The sequence below is a fragment of the Zootoca vivipara genome, chromosome 12, assembly GCF_963506605.1.
Source record: "Zootoca vivipara chromosome 12, rZooViv1.1, whole genome shotgun sequence".
In the NCBI taxonomy this organism is placed as follows: Eukaryota; Metazoa; Chordata; class Lepidosauria; order Squamata; family Lacertidae; genus Zootoca; species Zootoca vivipara.
The window spans coordinates 45,958,277-45,977,316 of record NC_083287.1 but is presented as its reverse complement, the minus strand read 5'-3'; the positions used below and the strand labels follow the sequence as shown (position 1 = coordinate 45,977,316).

At 44.1% G+C, this 19,040-nt stretch overlaps 1 protein-coding gene across 3 annotated transcripts in view; it reads right to left on the bottom strand.

Moving 5' to 3' along the window:
• ESYT2 (extended synaptotagmin 2) overlaps window positions 1-15,625 on the bottom strand; it is a 79,648-nt gene extending 64,023 nt beyond the window's left edge. For 2 of the 3 annotated variants that reach the window (XM_035128852.2, XM_035128853.2), the window contains exon 1: window positions 15,089-15,624. In XM_035128852.2, coding sequence (XP_034984743.2) covers window positions 15,089-15,457 — 369 coding nt within the window. In that variant the 5' untranslated portion in view covers window positions 15,458-15,624. Of the gene's footprint in view, window positions 1-15,088 lie in introns of all 3 variants that reach the window. The other variant, XM_060280900.1, reaches the window with a different exon arrangement.
• Between the last annotated feature and the right edge of the window lie 3,415 nt (window positions 15,626-19,040).

Here is a 19,040-nt window from a genome sequence, read left to right as displayed (position 1 = left end):
GCGAGCTTTGCAGAATCGGGTGCTGCAACTCGGAAGCCGGCCAGGCGAAGCTTAGCTGCCAATCAAAAGGACAGGGGTGTACGCAAGACGTTCTCCTTAGTTGCTTGGACCAGTTTGGTGATGGTGATAATGATGCCCTTTGTTGAATCGGTAGAATTGTAGAGTTAGAAGGGACCCTCGGGGGTCATCTAGTCCAACCCCCTACAATGCAAAAATCTCAGCTAGGTCATACATGGCAGGTGGCCATCCAGCCTCTGCTTAAAAGCCTCCAAGGAAGGAGAGCCCTTGACTCAGGATGGGTAGGAGGGGAAAGGGAGAGAATAGAAGAGGCAGAAAACGGAAAGGACCATAACAAAGTGGCAGAGCACCCTGTGCTCTGTATGCATAAGGATCCCAGGTTTAACCCCCAGGTACCCCCAAGTTTGAAATCCTGGAGAGCTGCTGCCAGCCTGGTTGACAGCAATAATGGTAGAGGACACACGTAGCATTAAAAAATCCCAGTTTCAATTGCTGCAATTGCTTGCTATGTATTATGTATTGTATTTAAATAATCTCCTTATTTTCTTGTTTCATTTAATGGATGTTATGTACATCATGTTGTGCATTATGTTACAGTATTATGTTGTAAAACCTGGATAGCTCAGTTGGCTAGAGTGTGGTGCTGATAATGCGCGTGGAAGAGAGCGCTGAGCATCCTGAGCCAGTGGGACCCAGTTGTACCGGCACTTTAAAAAAAAAGAAAGAAAAAAAGACACCCCCTGAAAATAAGCCACCGTGTGTTTTTTTGAGGGAAAAAAGTTATAAGACGGTGTCTTAAAAAAGGGGAAACACGGTAGGGAGAAACATGCCTCTTCCTCAACGAATTAACAACAAAAAAGTGCTCAACGTAAGTCAGGGGAATGACAGCCTCTTGGGAAGAGCTCTGCTTAGCTTAGCACAACATCAGGCACATCTGAGCTGGAACAGACTATTGAGGAAAACACGGCGCAGGCAGGCAGAAGTTGCTTTTTTATTCTTTGTAAAATTTGGACTCCTTGCTATTCCAAATACATTTATGGCTCCATCGTAAAACCTGCTGTGAAGCAAAGCACTAGTAAGTGCCTAAATGGCACATCTATTGTTGCCCCACAAAATCCCTAAATAAAGATGCAGGCAGTAAAAAGAGATTGTTTGTTTGTTTGTTTGTTTGTTGTCCCTGCTGCACCAAATCCTAAAGACAAGCTAAGCTCTCAGAAGCAAGGAGGCAGCAATGGCTGCTTCTGGGGTGAACAGAAGCTTTTGTTCTAGGGGTGGGGGTACACAAACATGTGAAGAATACAATATGGGAAATGTGTGATTGCAAGTTATCGCAGCCATAAATCTTCCAAATCAGGTAATTTTCTGTTGCATATTGAGCACAGTAAATCAAAACGTAAAACAGGAGATTAAATATCCTAGGCTGAATCCGACTAAGATCTTCTTGGAGCAGACCCACTGAAATGAATGAACCCAAGTTAGCCATGTCCATTAACTTCAGTGCATCTACTGTGAGCAAGACTAGCACTCTTAGATACAACACTCTGTAACCCACTGTTTCTTCTTATACACTTCAAATTTTGTTGCCCAAACTTATCGATCATTTGAGCATTGCCAGAAGTGGAATTTGCATGTTCAAATGTGAAATCCCTACTACAGCATGCAAATGCTTCAGATTCAAGCCTTACAATTTCTAAATAAGCATGTTCTAGAACAGCCTTGCTGTACACCTACTATTCTGAGTGGGCTGCCCAAAATGCACTGAATTTTGTTGCACTGCTTGCCTGTTACCTGCTGAGTAAAATTCATGGTGTAACTTATACAGCATTTTCTCTCAAATGAACTCTTCCCCAGCATTTACTTGAGCACAGACTAAGGTTGAGTTACATCATCCTAACTCTTGAAACTCCCTTTCTAAGGAGCCTCACCAGAATGACAATTATTATTTCATAGAGTGCTGGGTAAAACAAAAGTAAAGTTTCTTTAATAAATTCTTCTTTTTAAAAATTTTGTTAGATACACTGATATAAAAGCATATCTTTTAATACTGCATTTCAGGTACTAATATTTTGTTTTCCAGTATTTTGTTTTGTTTTCCAGCTTGGACTTACTTTTTGAACAGAAACGTGGGCTAGAAATACTACAAATATATATTCAGTTATAGTCTGCCATCTATGCTCATGTAATCCACATTATGCAATTGTAGTACAGATTTCCACATTTGGTATTGCCTCCAATGATAAACAAGCTGCTCTGGGGTAAACACTAGAGCAAACTAGAGCTGTGTACACTCTAACCCATTTGTAGCACAAAAATGTAGTTTTTCCTCAATCTGGAATTGCTCATGCTTGTCATCAACATGCTGTTTTCAATCCAGATCTATCTATAATTTATTATTTATATTGATGGGGTGAGATCCCATTCCTCTGTCCCAGCTTCTGCCAACCTAGCAGTTCAAAAGCATACCAGTGCAAGTAGATAAAAAGGTACCACTGCAGCGGGATAAGCGCCACACCCTATAGTCACCTTTGACTGGACTTAACCATCCAGGGGTCCTTTACCTTACCTACTACCTTCAACAACAACAGGGAATATGGTTTCCTACAATGCAGCTGGATACGCTAAAAAACACATGCCATTACTGCTATGCAGGAACCATCTTGACTGGGATTTATTTAAACCATTTTGTTAAGAGGCAAACAACTGCAAAGACATATTGTTACAGAGAAATGGCAGTACATATTTTATTTCTAGGCAGATGGGAGAGCTTAGTTTTGAAAAAGGCTGAGTCATTAAGCCACATCTCATGAGACGTTCCCCCCACCCTGAACTCAAGACTGCGTGCTAACATGATTCATACAAATAGAGCATTAATACAACAAATGACAAAAGCAAGCAAAGCAAGAGAGGGAGGAGGAAGGGGCAGTCCTTTTCTGAAAGCAGTTTTATAGAGACCAAAATTAAGTTTAATTTGCATTATCAATTCAGCAAGTCTTAAGAACACCCCGATGCCTCTTGCGCAATGTGCAGCTGCGGGTCAGATCTGGGACACAGAAGGGTGTTGACCAAACCGTCTCCCTCAATCACAACATATATTGCAGTGCATGGCCACAGACACACAGAGACTGGGTGCTGAACCAAGATTCAAGCTGCCCGTAGTAAGCTATTCCATTATTTCCCATGCCAGATGTGCAGAGTACATGTCTATAGGCAATAATTTCAAAACAGAACTATTTGTGATCATACAGTCATAAAAATGTGGGTGGGACTACCATTAATCTCTACACTTAAGCAATAAAGGGAGCATAGAGACATCACCAAAAACTTCGAGGAAACCTACCGGTAATTCCTTTGCACAACATAAAAGAGAACCAAGAGATAAAAGAAGTGAAAGTACAGTTTAACAGTAGTAAAGCAAGTACTGTAACATTGAGAAACTACTTAGAAAGAGGCACACCCTTAGCAATATTTAATTGAAATACATTCTGTCCAGAGGCCAAGTTTGTATACACTACCAAGTGTTCCTAATGATTCATGAACATGTATTTTGGACTTGTCTACGCAGCGCTGTCAGAGGAGATAACAGTATTTATATGAACATATATAAATATGAAGCTACCCACATGCCAAGTCAGACCAGTGCTGTCCACTTTCAACTGGAACTGGCAAGGACTGAGGTAGCGGTCCCTTCCATCGCCACTGCCTGATGTCCTTTTAAATGGAAATGCCAGGAATTGAACTGGGGTGACTTCTGCTTTCCATGTGCTTTCCAACTAAACTGCACGCTCCCTTCCATTTTCCCTGTCCAAAATGCTACTACCAAATCCAGTTTACAGACTCAGCTGGGCTAGAATAATGTTCCTGTACAAAAAGCTATTCCCTTAGTGTTTTACAGTCCAGATCAGGGGTCAGCAAAGTTTACCTTGCCTAGGCCAGTTCACTCCAGCGGAGATCCCTCCATGAGCTGGACTGTGCGCGCCCACAATTTCTGGGGCCGTAGAAGCGAGTCCCCACGCTGCGCCAGTTTAGCGCAGTGCGGGGGGGGGGGCTCACCGAGCAGGCCTCGGTTCAGGGGCGGCTTGTGGGCCAGTAATCCAACCTCTGTGGGGGGCTTGTGGCCCATGGCCCTTAGGTTGCTGGCCCCTGGTCCAGATATTCAACAGCATAAATCTGAACAGTTTTGACCCTTGTACACCTCTGAAATTTTACCAGTGCCCCTGGGTTGACAAGAGAGAATCAAAGTTTGAGAATTCCTGGAGAACAGGCGAAGTCCCAGCAGACTGGAGGAGGGCAAATGCTGTCCCTATTTTCAAAAAGGGGAAAAGAGAGGACCCAAACAATTACCACCCAGTCAGCCTGACATCAATACCAGGAAAGATTCTAGAGCAGATCATTAAGCAAACGGTTTGTGAGCACCTAAAAAGGAACGCTGTGATCACTAAAAGTCAGCATGGGTTTCTGAAAAATAAGTCATGTCAGACTAATCTGATCTCATTTTTTAACAGAATTACAAGCCTGGTAGATGAAGGGAATGAATGCTGTGGATATAGCCTATATTGATTTCAGCAAGGCCTTTGACAAGGTGCCCTATGATATTCTTGTAAAGAAGCTGGTAAAATGCGAGCTTGACAATGCTACCATTCAGTGGATTTGTAACTGGCTTACTGACCGAACCCAAAGGGTGCTCATCAATGGCTCCTCCTCATCCTGGAGAGTAGTGACTAGTGGGGTGCCACAGGGTTCTGTCTTGGGCCCAGTCTTATTCAACATCTTTATCAATGACTAGGATGATGGGCTTGAGGGCATCCTGAGCAAGTTTGCAGATGACACCAAATTGGGAGGGGTGGCTAATACCCCAGAGGACAGGATCACACTTCAAAATGACCTTAACAGATTAGACAACTGGGCCAAAGCAAACAAGATGAATTTTAACAAGGAGAAATGTAAAGTACTACACTTGGGCAAAAAAATTGAAAACCACAAATACAGGATGGGTGACACCTGGCTTGAGAGCAGTACATGTGAAAAGGATCTAGGAGTCCTGGTAGACCACAAACTTGACATGAGTCAACAGTGTGATGCAGCAGCTAAAAAAGCCAATGCAATTCTGGGCTGCATCAATAGGAGTATAGCGTCTAGATCAAGGAAAGTAATAGTACCACTGTATTCTGCTCTGGTCAGGCCTCACCTGGAGTACTGTGTCCAGTTCTGGGCACCACAGTTCAAGAAGGATACTGACAAGCTGGAACGTGTCCAGAAGAGGGCAACCAAAATGGCCAAAGGCTTGGAAACAATGCCTTATGAGGAACGGCTTAGGGAGCTGGGTATGTTTAGCCTGGAGAAGAGAAGGTTAAGGAGTGATATGATAGCCATGTTCAAATATATAAAAGGATGTCATATAGAGGAGGGTGAAATGTTGTTTTCTGCTGCTCCAGAGAAGCGGACACGGAGCAATGGATTCAAACTACAAGAAAAAAGCTTCCACCTAAACATTAGGAAGAACTTCCTGACAGTAAGAGCTGCTCGACAGTGGAATTTGCTGCCAAGAAGTGTGGTGGAGTCTCCTTCTTTGGAGGTCTTTAAGCGAAGGCTTGACAGCCATATGTCAAGAATACTTTGATGGTGTTTCCTGCTTGGCAGGGGGTTGGACTGGATGGCCCTTGTGGTCTCTTCCAACTCTATGATTCTAAGTTGAAGGCTGCTAATGAACTGCATAGGAACGAATAGATTTATTTTTGTTGTTTTGTGAAGTATCATACATGTGAATCTGCTGTTATTTAAACTTAATAAAGATTGAAGGCTGCAGGCAGGCATGTCTAATATGGGGCATCTTGTTCACTTCTGCACTCATGCCTGCAGCAAACTCTTAGGATAAGTCAGGCTAATCTTTTGGGGACTGTTCTGTTGCACAGATCACATTGGATACCTTGAGGACCCTGCCTTTAGGGCTCTGGGTTTAATTATGTGATCTCCTGGCCTCTCTGCAGGCCCATGATTATGCCTGCTATTTGACACATGGCTGAAGAACCAAGGTTTTGAGAAAACATCCAGAACAAACAAACAAAGTAAAAATAGCAAGAGAGATGAAAAGGTGCTTTGACTATACCACCTAGATCTATTTTGGTTTCAAGAGCAGTACAGTCATCTTTCCTAAGGCAACATTCATATAAGCAACACAAATGTAAACATATAATCTGTCAAGAAAAATCTGCCATTCAGCTCCCGTGCTGTTTTGCCAATCCCTAGAAACAACTGGATTGATAGCATATTAATTCAAAGCTGCATGAATTTCACGTCAGGAACTCTATTTCAAAGTGTGCCAGCCAAATTCTGACAAAGTCTGCAGGATGTCAAGAAAATAAGGGCTAATATTGTACAGTAGGTAAGCACAATTTCATGAAACTGTATAAATAAATGCTTAAAATGTACAATAGTACAGAGATTAGATTGTGAGAGCAATTTTTATCAAATTGTGAAACATAATGCCCATTCTACATTCATTTGCAAGGAAGCAACCTTTCAGTGAGGCAACACCTACTTTCTGGAATTATCTACCCATTAATTTTAGGCAGACACATTCACTGTATTGCTTTCAATGCCTAATAAAAAAATTTGTTTAGGCATGCAATTTTAATATGCACTTTTAACATGTAATGTATATTTGTTTTAAAACTTCTCACTTTAGGAATATTCTGAAAAATGTTATGGCAAATTGTTTTAATGTTTAATTTTAGCTGCGTTTTTATTGAATATCTTATGCTGTTTTTATAAACCACTTAGGGTTTTTTGGTCAATTAAGCAATATATAAATTTTATCAAATAAATAAAATAAAATAGCATATTTTAAACTTCAAGATACTGACAAATCAGACCACTCTTGGCAATTGCAGGACAAACAATTCAGAAGCAACCAAGAATGCAATTTGGCAAGATTTTTATGTGCAGTGCTACATTAATTCAAGTCTCAAGAACAATTGAGGAAATGGTGCCATTCGCATGTTCCTAAGGATCTAAGTCAACAGACAAAATATAAGCAGATAAAGATAAAAAGTAGGGGATGCTGTAGAAGCTAGGACTGACTGGTTGGGGAAAAAAGGGAGTTGGGGCACCTGTGATAAAAGTTTAAGCTCACTTTAAAGATGTGTTCTTTTCTAAATGGGAGAGAAAGCCTTGGAAGGCAGTAAAGGCAGAAGATGAAAGCTATTTCCCCCTAAAATAACTTGAGAACAGAGAATCAATTTCAATACCACAAGCAATGGCAATTAACAGATGACCAGGTACTAGATGACCAGATGACTTAGCTACTAACCAAACGAAGCCTGTAAATACCACAACAAATAGAAGTAGTACCTGCACTGTACACATGGCCTAGAAGTGCTCCACATTAATAATGCTCTGCAAGAAACTGGACAAGCATGTCTACATTAGCTGGCTTAGCGAAGACACAAACTGACAGACAAGCTGCAGCTTCTTTCTAAAGTCTGAATGAATAAAATTTCAACTGGAAGTTAACATCACAACAAACCAGAAAAGAAGCCATGCTAGCTACTCTATCAGCAGGTTTATACACACACACACACACACACACACACACACACACACACACACGATTTATGGAACCTTAAATTTCTACACTGGGTTATTAACTTCTGCCATAGAACATTTGCATTACAACAACATTTGAAGAGGTGGCTACTGTGCAGTGCAGCATGACTGGAAGGATGTTTGAATCACATGATATGCACAGCTACTCTCATACTTTTGTCATGTGAGCATAAAGCAGGACATACAAAGTTTCCATTATTAATTACAGGGGAAGTATCATGTGGCACTTCACACTGGCAAAGTCTTGTTGAGAAAAATCAAGCATGCATACCTGGTAAATGAACATCCATATTCAAGCATATTCAAGTGTTATTCCTCTCCTCTCGGCATCAGGCTAACACCATTTCATTGGGTGACAGCTTTGTTAATTCTGGCAGAATTTAGCTATTTGGAACATGCATAAGTCCACGTATTTTTAGAACTGCACTATTAGACGCTTGGGGTGAAAAAAGGACTGTTGAAATGCACAAGGCTCAATTTAACACTTGGTGCTGTATCACAATTACACAACACAGCCAAGCTTGGGTAAGGACAGTCATGTTGACAACTAGCTGATGGAATATGAAGGTTATGAAAATAGCATTAGGAAGAGGTATGCTAAGCATTGCACTAGTTAATATCTTCATTATTAAGAATCTGATTCAACTAAAAAATGCTTTCTACAGATGTTAGCGGATATAATCTAATTATTCTGACATGCAAAGGAGCTCGCCTTTGAACTAGCGGAAATATATTGCTTAAGCCATGCTGCTATATGATAAGGACAGCCAAATGACAATGTAATGCTCATCATATGACAGTTATTTTCAGCCAAAGACAAACTACAGTCTCATTTTTAGTAACAAATTCATTGTACACTTATTCAACCGAGTTAGAACACCACCTCTAATGCTTCAAACCCAAGCATATTTACTAGGACGTCTCACAAATTTCAACAAAACTCACTTTTAAAGAAAGCGTGCTCTTAGTTACGAATAAGTTGCACTGGAATAAATGTAACTGACATCTAAAGCAGTATGGTTAGGAAAGGAAGTCTATCTTACTGGTAGAGATTTTACAGCTGCACCAGAAGTCGGGGGGGGGGGAGAGTTACTGCACTGACTCATTACAAGAGAATGCCACTCTTAAGTGATTCTTCCAGAAGTTCTTATAAACACACAAGTTCTGCAAGAGAAGTTTGTATTTGTTTAAATTACACAGACAATACTTTACTACTGTATTTTGACCCGTATTCCTCTAACAATCAACCTTGAAAAAAGGTTTTTACTCCTAAACAACACATATATGATCACAGCACTGCCAACACACCAAAATTAATGAGACCTGGATGCAACTTGTTTAGGAACAGCATAATAAACCCTAACTGTTTAATTCTATGCCTATTTACTGAGATGTCCTGTCATTCAATGGCACTGGTTCCATGCAAATGTGATACGGCTCATGGGCGTACCCAGGATCAAAACTAGGGGGGGGGGCAAGGGGAGGGGCCAAGGCACGGAAGGGGAGGGGCCACAAAGTGGGCGGGAACGGTGAACTCGCGCTCCGCCGGGCTGTGCCCCTCCCTAGAAGCAGGGCTGGTGGGCGGAGGCGGAGCCCAGCGGAGCGGAGCGGAGCGCGAGTTCAGCGTTCCCGCCCGCCGCGCCACGCTCTCTGGTTCCCCGCCGCGCTTGGCCTTGCCATAGGGCGCGACAGGGAGCTGGAGGGAGGGCGCAGCGTGGCGGGCAGGAATGGCGAACTCGCGCTCCGCCGGGCTGTGCCCCTCCCTAGAAGCAGGGCTGGTGGGCGGAGGCGGAGCCCAGCCCAGCGGAGCGCGAGTTCGACGTTCCCGCCCACCGCGCCGCGCTCCCTGGTTCCCCGCCGCGCTTGGCCTTGCCTGAGGGCGCGCCGGGGAGCTGGAGGGAGGGTGCGGCGCGGCGAACTCGCGCTCCGCCGGGCTGTGCTCCGCCTCTGCCCACCAGCCCTGCTTCTAGAGTAGGGCAGCTGCCCTAACTTGCCCCGTGGTGGGTACGCCCTTGATACGGCTGCAGACCAGACATTTTACTGCAAAAAAAAAGTCTTGATTATCCACTGAGGCCAGCCTTGGATGAATAAAAATCAAACTGAAAATGTAGGCTGACAAACAATTTGTAAATATAGTTTACCAAACTATATCAATATAAAAGGGTTCTTCATTAGTTCCGCTACCTAAGATTATTTATGTTGCCAACCACAAACCATAACTTTGTACCCACTGAGAAAGAAGGGGAGGAAACATAATATTTAAAATGGACAATTTTATCTTCATATTCTTATTTCATTGTAGTTTGTGAAGCCCATGCTTCATTAAGCAGCCTAAAGCAAAGCATAGGAGAACTGAGAATCTTCAAAATCCATGATTTAGTCTCTCAGAAATATATCCAATATATCCAAGGGCCATTTCTGAAGGACTAATATATAAGGATTATTCTACCTTGCTGTTTTGGAGAGTAACAAAGTATACTGGTACTAGTAATTCAGCATCAAAATATCAATCTAACCCAAATACTGTATACTGTACTCGTTTCCATCTACACTTATCATAAAAATTGGCAGATCCTAAAATAAATTCCTATTCCAACATTCACGGTTACTGTGACCACGTCCTAACATGGATCCTTCTCATGTCAACACATCTTCATATGAAACAATGCTGTACACCAACTTCCACTACAGCAGGACTGCAAAATTTTAACTCTATGCTACCTTTGTATCTGAAAAGCATTGGCTAAATTCCATTATTATTTAGTTTAATATAACTTTTAAACCCTTTACAAAGATATATGGTACACGACAGGCTTAAATTCTGGTGCTCTTTAGATCAACCTGCACCTTGGTCAACATCTATTTAACAGCTGTACTTTGCCAACCTAGATTTAAAATTTCCTCCTACCTGCATATCTTCTGCATATTATTGTACTCCGTTTGTAGCATTATATAGTGCCATTTCTCCAAGGGGCTCAGTGATATTTTAGCAGCTTTCAGGCATGTTGGTTTAAGCCAGGCATCCCCAAACTGTGGCCCTCCAGATGTTTTGGCCTACAACTCCCATGATCCCTAGCTAACAGGACCAGTGGTCAGGGATGATGGGAATTGTAGTCCAAAACATCTGGAGGGCCGAAGTTTGGGGATGCCTGGTTTAAGCCAAGGTTCAAGGCCACCAACAGAGATGAACTCTTCAAATCCAAATTAAACCAACTAGCTGGGGCCTTCAATTTAAGGCTCAGTCCTATACACACTTGGGAATAAGTTGGGTTGAACTTCATGTACCTTACTTGCAAGTAGACATGTAAAGGATTACACTGTAAATCTACTTCTCTAAGGTGCCACATTCTATGGCCCTTCTAAAGTTTCTACACATTTCATAAAAACAAGCAACAATCTAGATTTGGAAATACTATACATGCATTCTGAGCATCATCTACACAGAAATACTGATGAAAAACCTGAAGTGTCTGTGAACAGAAAAAACATCTCCATTGCCACGACAACCACTGCCACTCCCAAATCTACCACATTCTACTGCAGTTGTTTAATTCCTGTGTGAGCCAACAGGAAGCTTTCGTTCAGTCATCTCGGAAACACAGATCTGCTAACAAAAGCAGGCAAAGAATCTGGCACATTGCACCATGGCAAAACAAGCGGCATGACTATGAGCCTTGATTTCTTAGCCAGGTTTCCCCCCCCCCTAAATATTTGAATCCTTTTGAGCCATAACTCAGCACCACCAAAATATGGACCCCTATTTAGTAGAGCAAAAACATTCCTAACAACAAGGCCTGAAGTTCAACTCAGGCCTACCTATAACATTTTACAAATCTGTGCTTCTTCAACACAGCGAAATTTACAGAATAACGCACACCCCCTTTGCGGCAGACTATGGCATAGTGGTGGATAGGGCAGAGGAATCCCTCTGCCCAACCATGCCAGGCTCCATCTGAAGAGTGATCACAGCGATGACAGTTCTGCTGATGCAGAACTCCCCATTCCACTTGATGGGTAGATGGAAGCACTGCCAGCAGGGGCGTACCTAGGATCAAAATTAGGGGGCAAGGGGCGGGGCCAAGGCACGGGAGGGGCCACAGTGGGAATGTGGGCGGGGCTACGTGGCCTGCGCCTTTCAGCTCTTCCAAGGAGGCGGCCCCAGAGGCGCGCGGGGAGCGTAAGCCTGGGGCCGCCACGCTGCGCCCGTCAGCCTTTTGCTTCTATGGGGGGCAACTGCCCCCTGCCCCCGCCCATGACTGCCAGCAGAAAGCTCCAAAACAGGGTATTCCAGGGCAGGAAGGAGCACAGCCATGTGATCCCAAGCAGGCCTGACTGCTACAGGCTGGTACAACAATCTGCCTCCACTACAGACACTTTCTACCCTGGTCGGCATGTAGAGCAGGTAGCCCGACTGCTCAATTAAGCTCAGCCAGGCAATGACTGGGGTTAGGACTGCACCCTAACAGGGGGGAAGCTTTCATCAATCTGGAGCTAAATCTTTTTTTAAAGTTTCTACATCAGTGGTTCTTAACCTTTTGAGGGTCATGAACCTCTCTGAGAATCTGATAAAAACTATGGACTCTCTCCCCAGAAAAATGCATATAAACATATACACACAACATTTTACATACAATTTATGTTATTGCATTTGGGGAATCTCTTTTTCTGCACCTGCTTCACAGACCACTGAAATCTTACAGACTACAGACTTACAGCCCCTCAGTACCTTGAAGAAAGATAGACCACAAAAATGATTAAGGGATCTGCAAGTTCCTAGTTAAGGATTTAGTTTCATAATGGAGCAGAATTCTGCTCCAAGGGCAACCATGAACCATTTTGTATTACAAAATCAAGCTTTATTAGAAGTTACAAATAACACGGAGAATGGCTGAAGAAAACAAGAGATTTGCAGGAGGGAGAAGAGAGATGCCCAACTGTTAAGGACAAGATCTGGGACCCCTGCCATCTTGGAAAATAAATCTCCCTTGCAGAACACACTACCTAGCCTGGATTTTCTAGTTACCCAAGAAAAGTTCTCAACACAGAGATCCACTGTAATCACCAGAAATCCCAATCAAGTATTTGCACTAACAAATACTCTTCTCCTTGTACATATTGTATACATGTATGTATATGTATATGTATATGTATATGTAATGGCATGAACATGCTCCCTGAAAAAGGGCCTGCCTGAGGCAAAAGACAAGATGGACTGGTGGTAATTGAATTTTTCTTCAACACCAGCAACAAAACAGCATCTTTCACCGCATCTAAAGGCTATCTTACTGGGTGCAGGGCAAGCTATACATGGTGCACACAACACTGTTCTCCCAATACCTTGCAACCACTACCTGCCTCCCCAGCATCTGCTGCCTCACTCAGCCCCAAACCATAGACAGATCCCATTCCCCTTCTGCTTGCCAAACGAAGATTTTCAGTTCAAGTTCTCACATCCCTTATTATCAAAGTGAGCAAGCCCCCCTAAAACATAAAGCAGCTGTCAGAGTCCTGTACTTTGCCTTCAGAAATGTTTCTCCCAACCAGTCCTCAGGTTGGCAACTCCTCAGCTCACCTTGATAAACCACAATGTATAATTTAAGTTTCTTGTGCAGTTAGGCCAGAAACAAGTGCATGCCATACTGAAAGTGTATTAGTAATATATACCCAATCCATAAAAATAGGGATTATTTTATTTTTTAATAAAATGGTAAGAGTCTTGAAGGCTGGCTTGCACAGTTCCTAGTGAATATATAATATGGAAGACACACCCACAAATTACCGTGCCATAATTCGTGCAGATGAAGCATTTAAAAGCAGGGCTGTTATTGGGAACACAAGAAACTATTTAATTAAATTTCCAGAGGGACTAGCCATGTTAGTCTCATGTGGCAAAAACAACAAAAAGCCTTGTGGTATCTTAATAGATGTCAGTTTTAATGGCATCAGCTTTTAATGGCATCAGCTTTTCTCAACTGCAGTCTGCTTCCCCAGATGCACAATGTGCTAACCTGCTCCCCACCTTCTGACTATACATAAGGGTCTGGTGACTTCTGTTTCAGTGTATCTGAAGAAGTGTGCATGCACACGGAAGCTCATACCTATGACAAACTTAGTTGGTCTCTAAGGTGCTACTGGAAGGAATTATTATTATTATTATTTGCAGGTACATATATATACATGGTTGGGGGTGACCTCACTGTTTACAATTCCCCATCTCCAACTATGGAAAGATGTTCCTGCAACTCAGGATATCACTTTATACATCTGATGAAGTGGATTGTAGTTCATTGAAAGTTTATGTCATAATAAACATGTTAGTCATTAAGTTCTCACAAGGCTCTTTGCTATCTTCAAAGAGATAAGGAAAGCAAACTTGTCTAAATTCTTAAGAATGTGATCAGCCTGAAAGTGTGCAAGTTAACAGCTGAAAAAGAACAACATGTGCAGTGCACTGAATAATACATGCTGCTTACTCTTTCTACAAACCTTCAGCTAAACAGGTACTCTGTAAGGTATGTGTGCACATAACAGGCCTTAAAGGCAATGCAAGCCTTGAGGATTCAGATAGAAATGTCAGATCCTATGCAGCACAGGGAGAGGAGGTGGATCAAGCAGGAATGCTGCTTAGGGTGTGACTGTCAGTGCAAGAATACTTATTTATTTGCAATGAAGCTAACTGTGGGGCTCAGAAAAATAGCCTCCAGTATGTCCTCAAGAAAGCAAAGTTATGTTATTTGTTACTCCGTGAGTTAGGAAAGGTACCAACCCTCCTAGAAAAACAAGGAGGGGGGGCGATGCAAGTAGACACACATTCCTGGATGAAGACCCACGATTACTGGTCAAGGCTCCCAGGCTGGTTGCATGTTTCCAGACAACTGAATGCTGCTTTAGAGAGATTCCAGACTAGGAAACACAGAGGTCCATTTTTGGACGCAAGGTGTGAAACAGCCCAAGCACAACCACTGGGTTTACTTCTGGAGTATGGTTTAGGACCACGACCACAACCCCAACAAGTTCCCTTCCTTGGCAGGGCAGAAGCGGGCTAGTAGTGGTGGCAGGCTCGCCAGTGCCAAGCCAGAAGCAACATGCTGACTGCGGATTAACTAGACTTGGGGGCTAAACCCACAGGAGGCGGTATTTCGCGTGCCGGCGGGGGGGGTGGGCGGTTAGACTATCCAAGCCTACAAAGACAACATTGAAGAAGACCACTACACACGCCCACAAGATTATGCTCCTGCCAGGTGGGAACTGGGAGCACATGCAACAGCTATGAGAGGGAGCTTGAACCCTGGCGCCTCTCGTTTCAGGAGCTGAGCCTCGGCTGGCCCAGAAGGCGGGAAGGGAAGCGCCCAAGAGTCTCCCCACCCCGGGTCACCCTGCAGGGGCAGCTGCCGTGGCCGGGCGGGAGGGGGCTGGCTAAGGAAGGTGTGGCTGCTGCTCCCCGCCACCCTTCTACCTCGAGACTCACCCATGCGGGCAGGTCTCCCGTGGAGACAGTCAGCCTCACGGCGCGCTCCTCGTCCTGCAGGAAGGCGAGCGCCCGGCCCAGGCGGGAGCTCTTCCCGCTCCGGTGCCTCCGCACCCAGAAGACGCACAGGAGGGCGACGAGGACCCAGCTGAAGCTCAGCCCCAGGTAGCCCAGCACGTAGACGGGGAAGATGAGCGCGAAGCTCCGCGCGAACTGCGACACCAGAGCGGGCAGGTCGACGCTCAGCATCGGCGGCGGCGGCGGCGGCGGAGGGGCAGCAGCCGGAGGCTCCGCGGGGTCCGAGGGCTGGGAATCCCCGCCGGGCCCGGAGGGGCTCGGCGGCTGCGGCTGGGCCCCTGCGCCGCTCATGCTCTCTGGGCGGTGGCGGCGGAGGGCGGGCACAGAGGAGGCAGGGCGCGGGAGGCACCAGCAGCAGCCGCGGCTCCTCGCATCTCTCTCAGGCGCGCGCGCGGTCAGCCCCGCCGCTCCCGCCTCACAGTTGCTGAGTGACAACAACAATCGCCCGCCTCCCTCCGCTTCCGGGTTTTCTGAGGGGGTGGAGCAGGAGGAGGGGTCCGCCTAGCCCGGAGCGAGCCATTCCCTCGGGAAGAGAGAGGGGGAGAACTGGGGCGGTCCTTCGAAGACCGTGGGATAGTCCATAGGCAGGAGGGGAAAGGGGGCGTAGGCGGGAAGGAGAAGAAGCAACGGTTGCCTCACGGAGGAGGGGCGGGGCTCACGGAGGAGAGGCGGAGAGAGGCTCCTCCTCCGTCTAACCCGCCTCTTCTGTTCTCTGCCCCCTATTGGCCCACGTCACGTAATCTGAGCAAAGCCTCACCCCAAGAAGATCCCTCACGGCTCCCTCCCTAAGGATGACACTTCAGCGAGGGGTGTCCCCATGGCGCCGCCCGCTTGCTGGTCCGCATCCCATGAAGCGGAAGCGCAGCACGCAGGCGCGCGCGCCCAAAAAATCAAAACCGACGTCAATTCCATAAAAGGAGACGGGACCCAGATACCGTACACGTTACATTTGATCGTTTAAAATGTTCATTAAAAGAGCAATGAGTCTTACGTGCATACTGTTTATAGAGCCTGACTTTTTATCTTACACATTCTATTCTTGTGTGCTGCCTTGTATTAGTGCAAATTGTTAAACCATTTTAGAGACGGGGTGGAAACTCCTGTGGGGATTGTAATATTTATCAGAGGTGATGATGATATGATGGTCAGGCTGGATTTGTAGATTTCACACTGAATATGGAGACTACGGACTTTTCCACACCTGACTTTGTTGTGCATTTGAAGCTGTTTGAGATCCTGATTTAAGTAGCGTCACCCTCATGAGCTCCCGGCAAAAACCCGCTCTTATCTCACTTCTTTCCCCGCGCAGTAAATTTAGATTTGCTCAATCCAGGGATAATCCCACAATTTTTTGGAAAATATCCCTAAACAGCCACATTGGAAACGAGATACATGGCTTAGTTTTTTCCCAATCCATGAGGCGCTTTACACCCAAGATCTGCTTGGTTCTCCTACCATAGTGTTGACACTGACTATTCCCCAGAGGACAGAAAGTAGATTGGGATCTCCTGGAGCATCTCTGGGATATTTGGAATTAATTGGCAAGGGTTTCTGACTCCCTCCCAACTGGCTGACATTAAGACCAACTCCCTTAATTACATTGCTGAAACTACCTAGGAACCAGGGGTGCCAACTTCAATAAAATATTGGGGGGGGAGGTAAACCCCACCCCGCCTAATGAATCACAATATGCAATACCCATTAACTTGAATGGCAATGCTCATTAACTTTTTTTGGGGGGGCTCAAATATTTTATTGGGGGAGGGCGGAGGGACCTTGGCCCCTAGGTGTTGGATCCTATGCTAGGAACGCTTTTTGAGGAGGGAGAATCAGGAGTCAGGTGTGGGGGTGTGTGTAAAATAATTATAAACTCTGAGGCTGTGTTCCTCGGATGAAGAAAAGTATAGAAATTTAAATACAGACATACAAACATTTAAAGCACATAAAGACTCCCCCAAAATAATCCTGGGAATTGTATTTTGCTAAGGGTCTTGGGAATTGTAGATTTGTGATGGGTAAACTACAGTTCCCCAGATTCTTTGTGGGAGTCATGTCCTTTAAATGTTTTTTAATGTACACAGCCATTAGCCAAATTCTTGGGCTGAGTGTGTTGTCAGAAGCAGCCTGTTCCTTATGTAGTCTGTCCCACTGAGCCACTATTTTACACTTGGCTCTAACACTGGTGGATCATTCCTATGGTCTATTTATGTACATTCAACCAAATGTGAGATCAAACAACTGTATATATTTTCCTTCAATTTTTCCTTAGTAGGTTCTTCACTGTTCCTAAAGAATTGAGGCAACCCTTAAGTCCTAAATGCACCTCTGTGTATAAGAGGACTCTGTGTGTAGGGTTTTTAAAGCATGCATAGGACCAGACCATTAGTTCTTTATGCAAGAGGATAGTTGATGTCACTTCAGCGGACTTCACTTGAGTAACTTGTCTAAGAGATTTGCACAGGTGTCACACAGGGACATATTTTGACCTCGGGATATTTGAGAGGAGCAGGAAAGTGGTGGCTGATTTATTCACACTAGAGGAGTGCTGTGCTGTAGGCCTTTTTGAGACACTCAGGTCAAACAAATCAGTTGAGTGTATTGTAGGGAAGCTACTGTTTATCTGTAGACTTCACCTCAAATTCTGCAAACTGTTTATGTGCTCCAAGCCCTCCCCATATATTGACAGGTCTTGGGATGAATCAAAATACTGTAAGGTGAAAGGCACTAGTCAGAGCTGCTCGAAATAAACCATTCCAGGAGAGCATTTCCCCCAGTGGATTGTTGTCCAGCTGCTCTTAGGATACAAATTCCCATAAGACTCTTTTTTTGTCTGACTGTTAAATATGTCAATTATAAGTCCACTGCCATCAAAAGTGATGTCCATCTTCTGCCGTGACAATTGTTTTCTCCTAGGTCTGGAATTATACTGCCTGTTTATTTTTATCTCCCTTTATATTTATGATTCTCTTGGATGTTAAAAAACACACATCAGTCTTCTGGGATGACCCTTAGTAGTAATAAAAATGGGTTAATTAAATAAACTACTAGCTGCCCTATAAATTATTTCAAGGACTGCTGCTTGAGACTATAGCCAGATTCTTGTTTCCTTCACGACTTGCAGTGCCACTGAGGTATTAAGACTGAGATGGTAGAGGAGCAACGTAGAATGTAAGCATGGGGTGGGTAGACATCTTTTCATTATTATTTTTTTCATTCCACTTTTAATTTGTATACTGCCTTTTTATTTTATTATACACAAGGCGGTTTACACAGGCTTGTGTAATCTATTATTATTTTTTTGGTAGAACCCATTTGAGATCCATTTGAAGACAAACACTTAGAATTAAAACATTCAGAGCCAGGGTAGACATTTACTGCAACCTCCAATGAGTCAGGTTCCATTGTGGAGGACAGACCTTAATAGCCTAAATTCTGCTGAAGAACTTTTGCTTATATTGGACATTTTCCCAGAGCTCAAAATACATAATTGATAAATCTATAAAATACATCCATAAAAATGATGCTTTTATGGATCTTTTGTTGATTTTATCATTTCATGTTGTACTCTGCCTTGCTATATTTTAATGATTGTTTTATGGATTATTTAAAATTAGTACATAAATTAAATAATATTCCTATAACTAGCAGACAGTAAGATTCTCCCCATCATAGCTGCCAAGTTATCCCTTTTTTACAGGGATTTTCCCTTATGCTGAATAGGCTTCCTCGCGAGAAAAGGGAAAACTTGGCAGCTATGGACTCCCCATGCCTGGTCTGGAAGCTGCAGGTAATAGAATGCAGTAGCCAGGCTGCTCACAGGAATGGGTTACTGGCAAGTGGCAGCATAAGAATCTTTTGCTGAGGAAGCTGAACT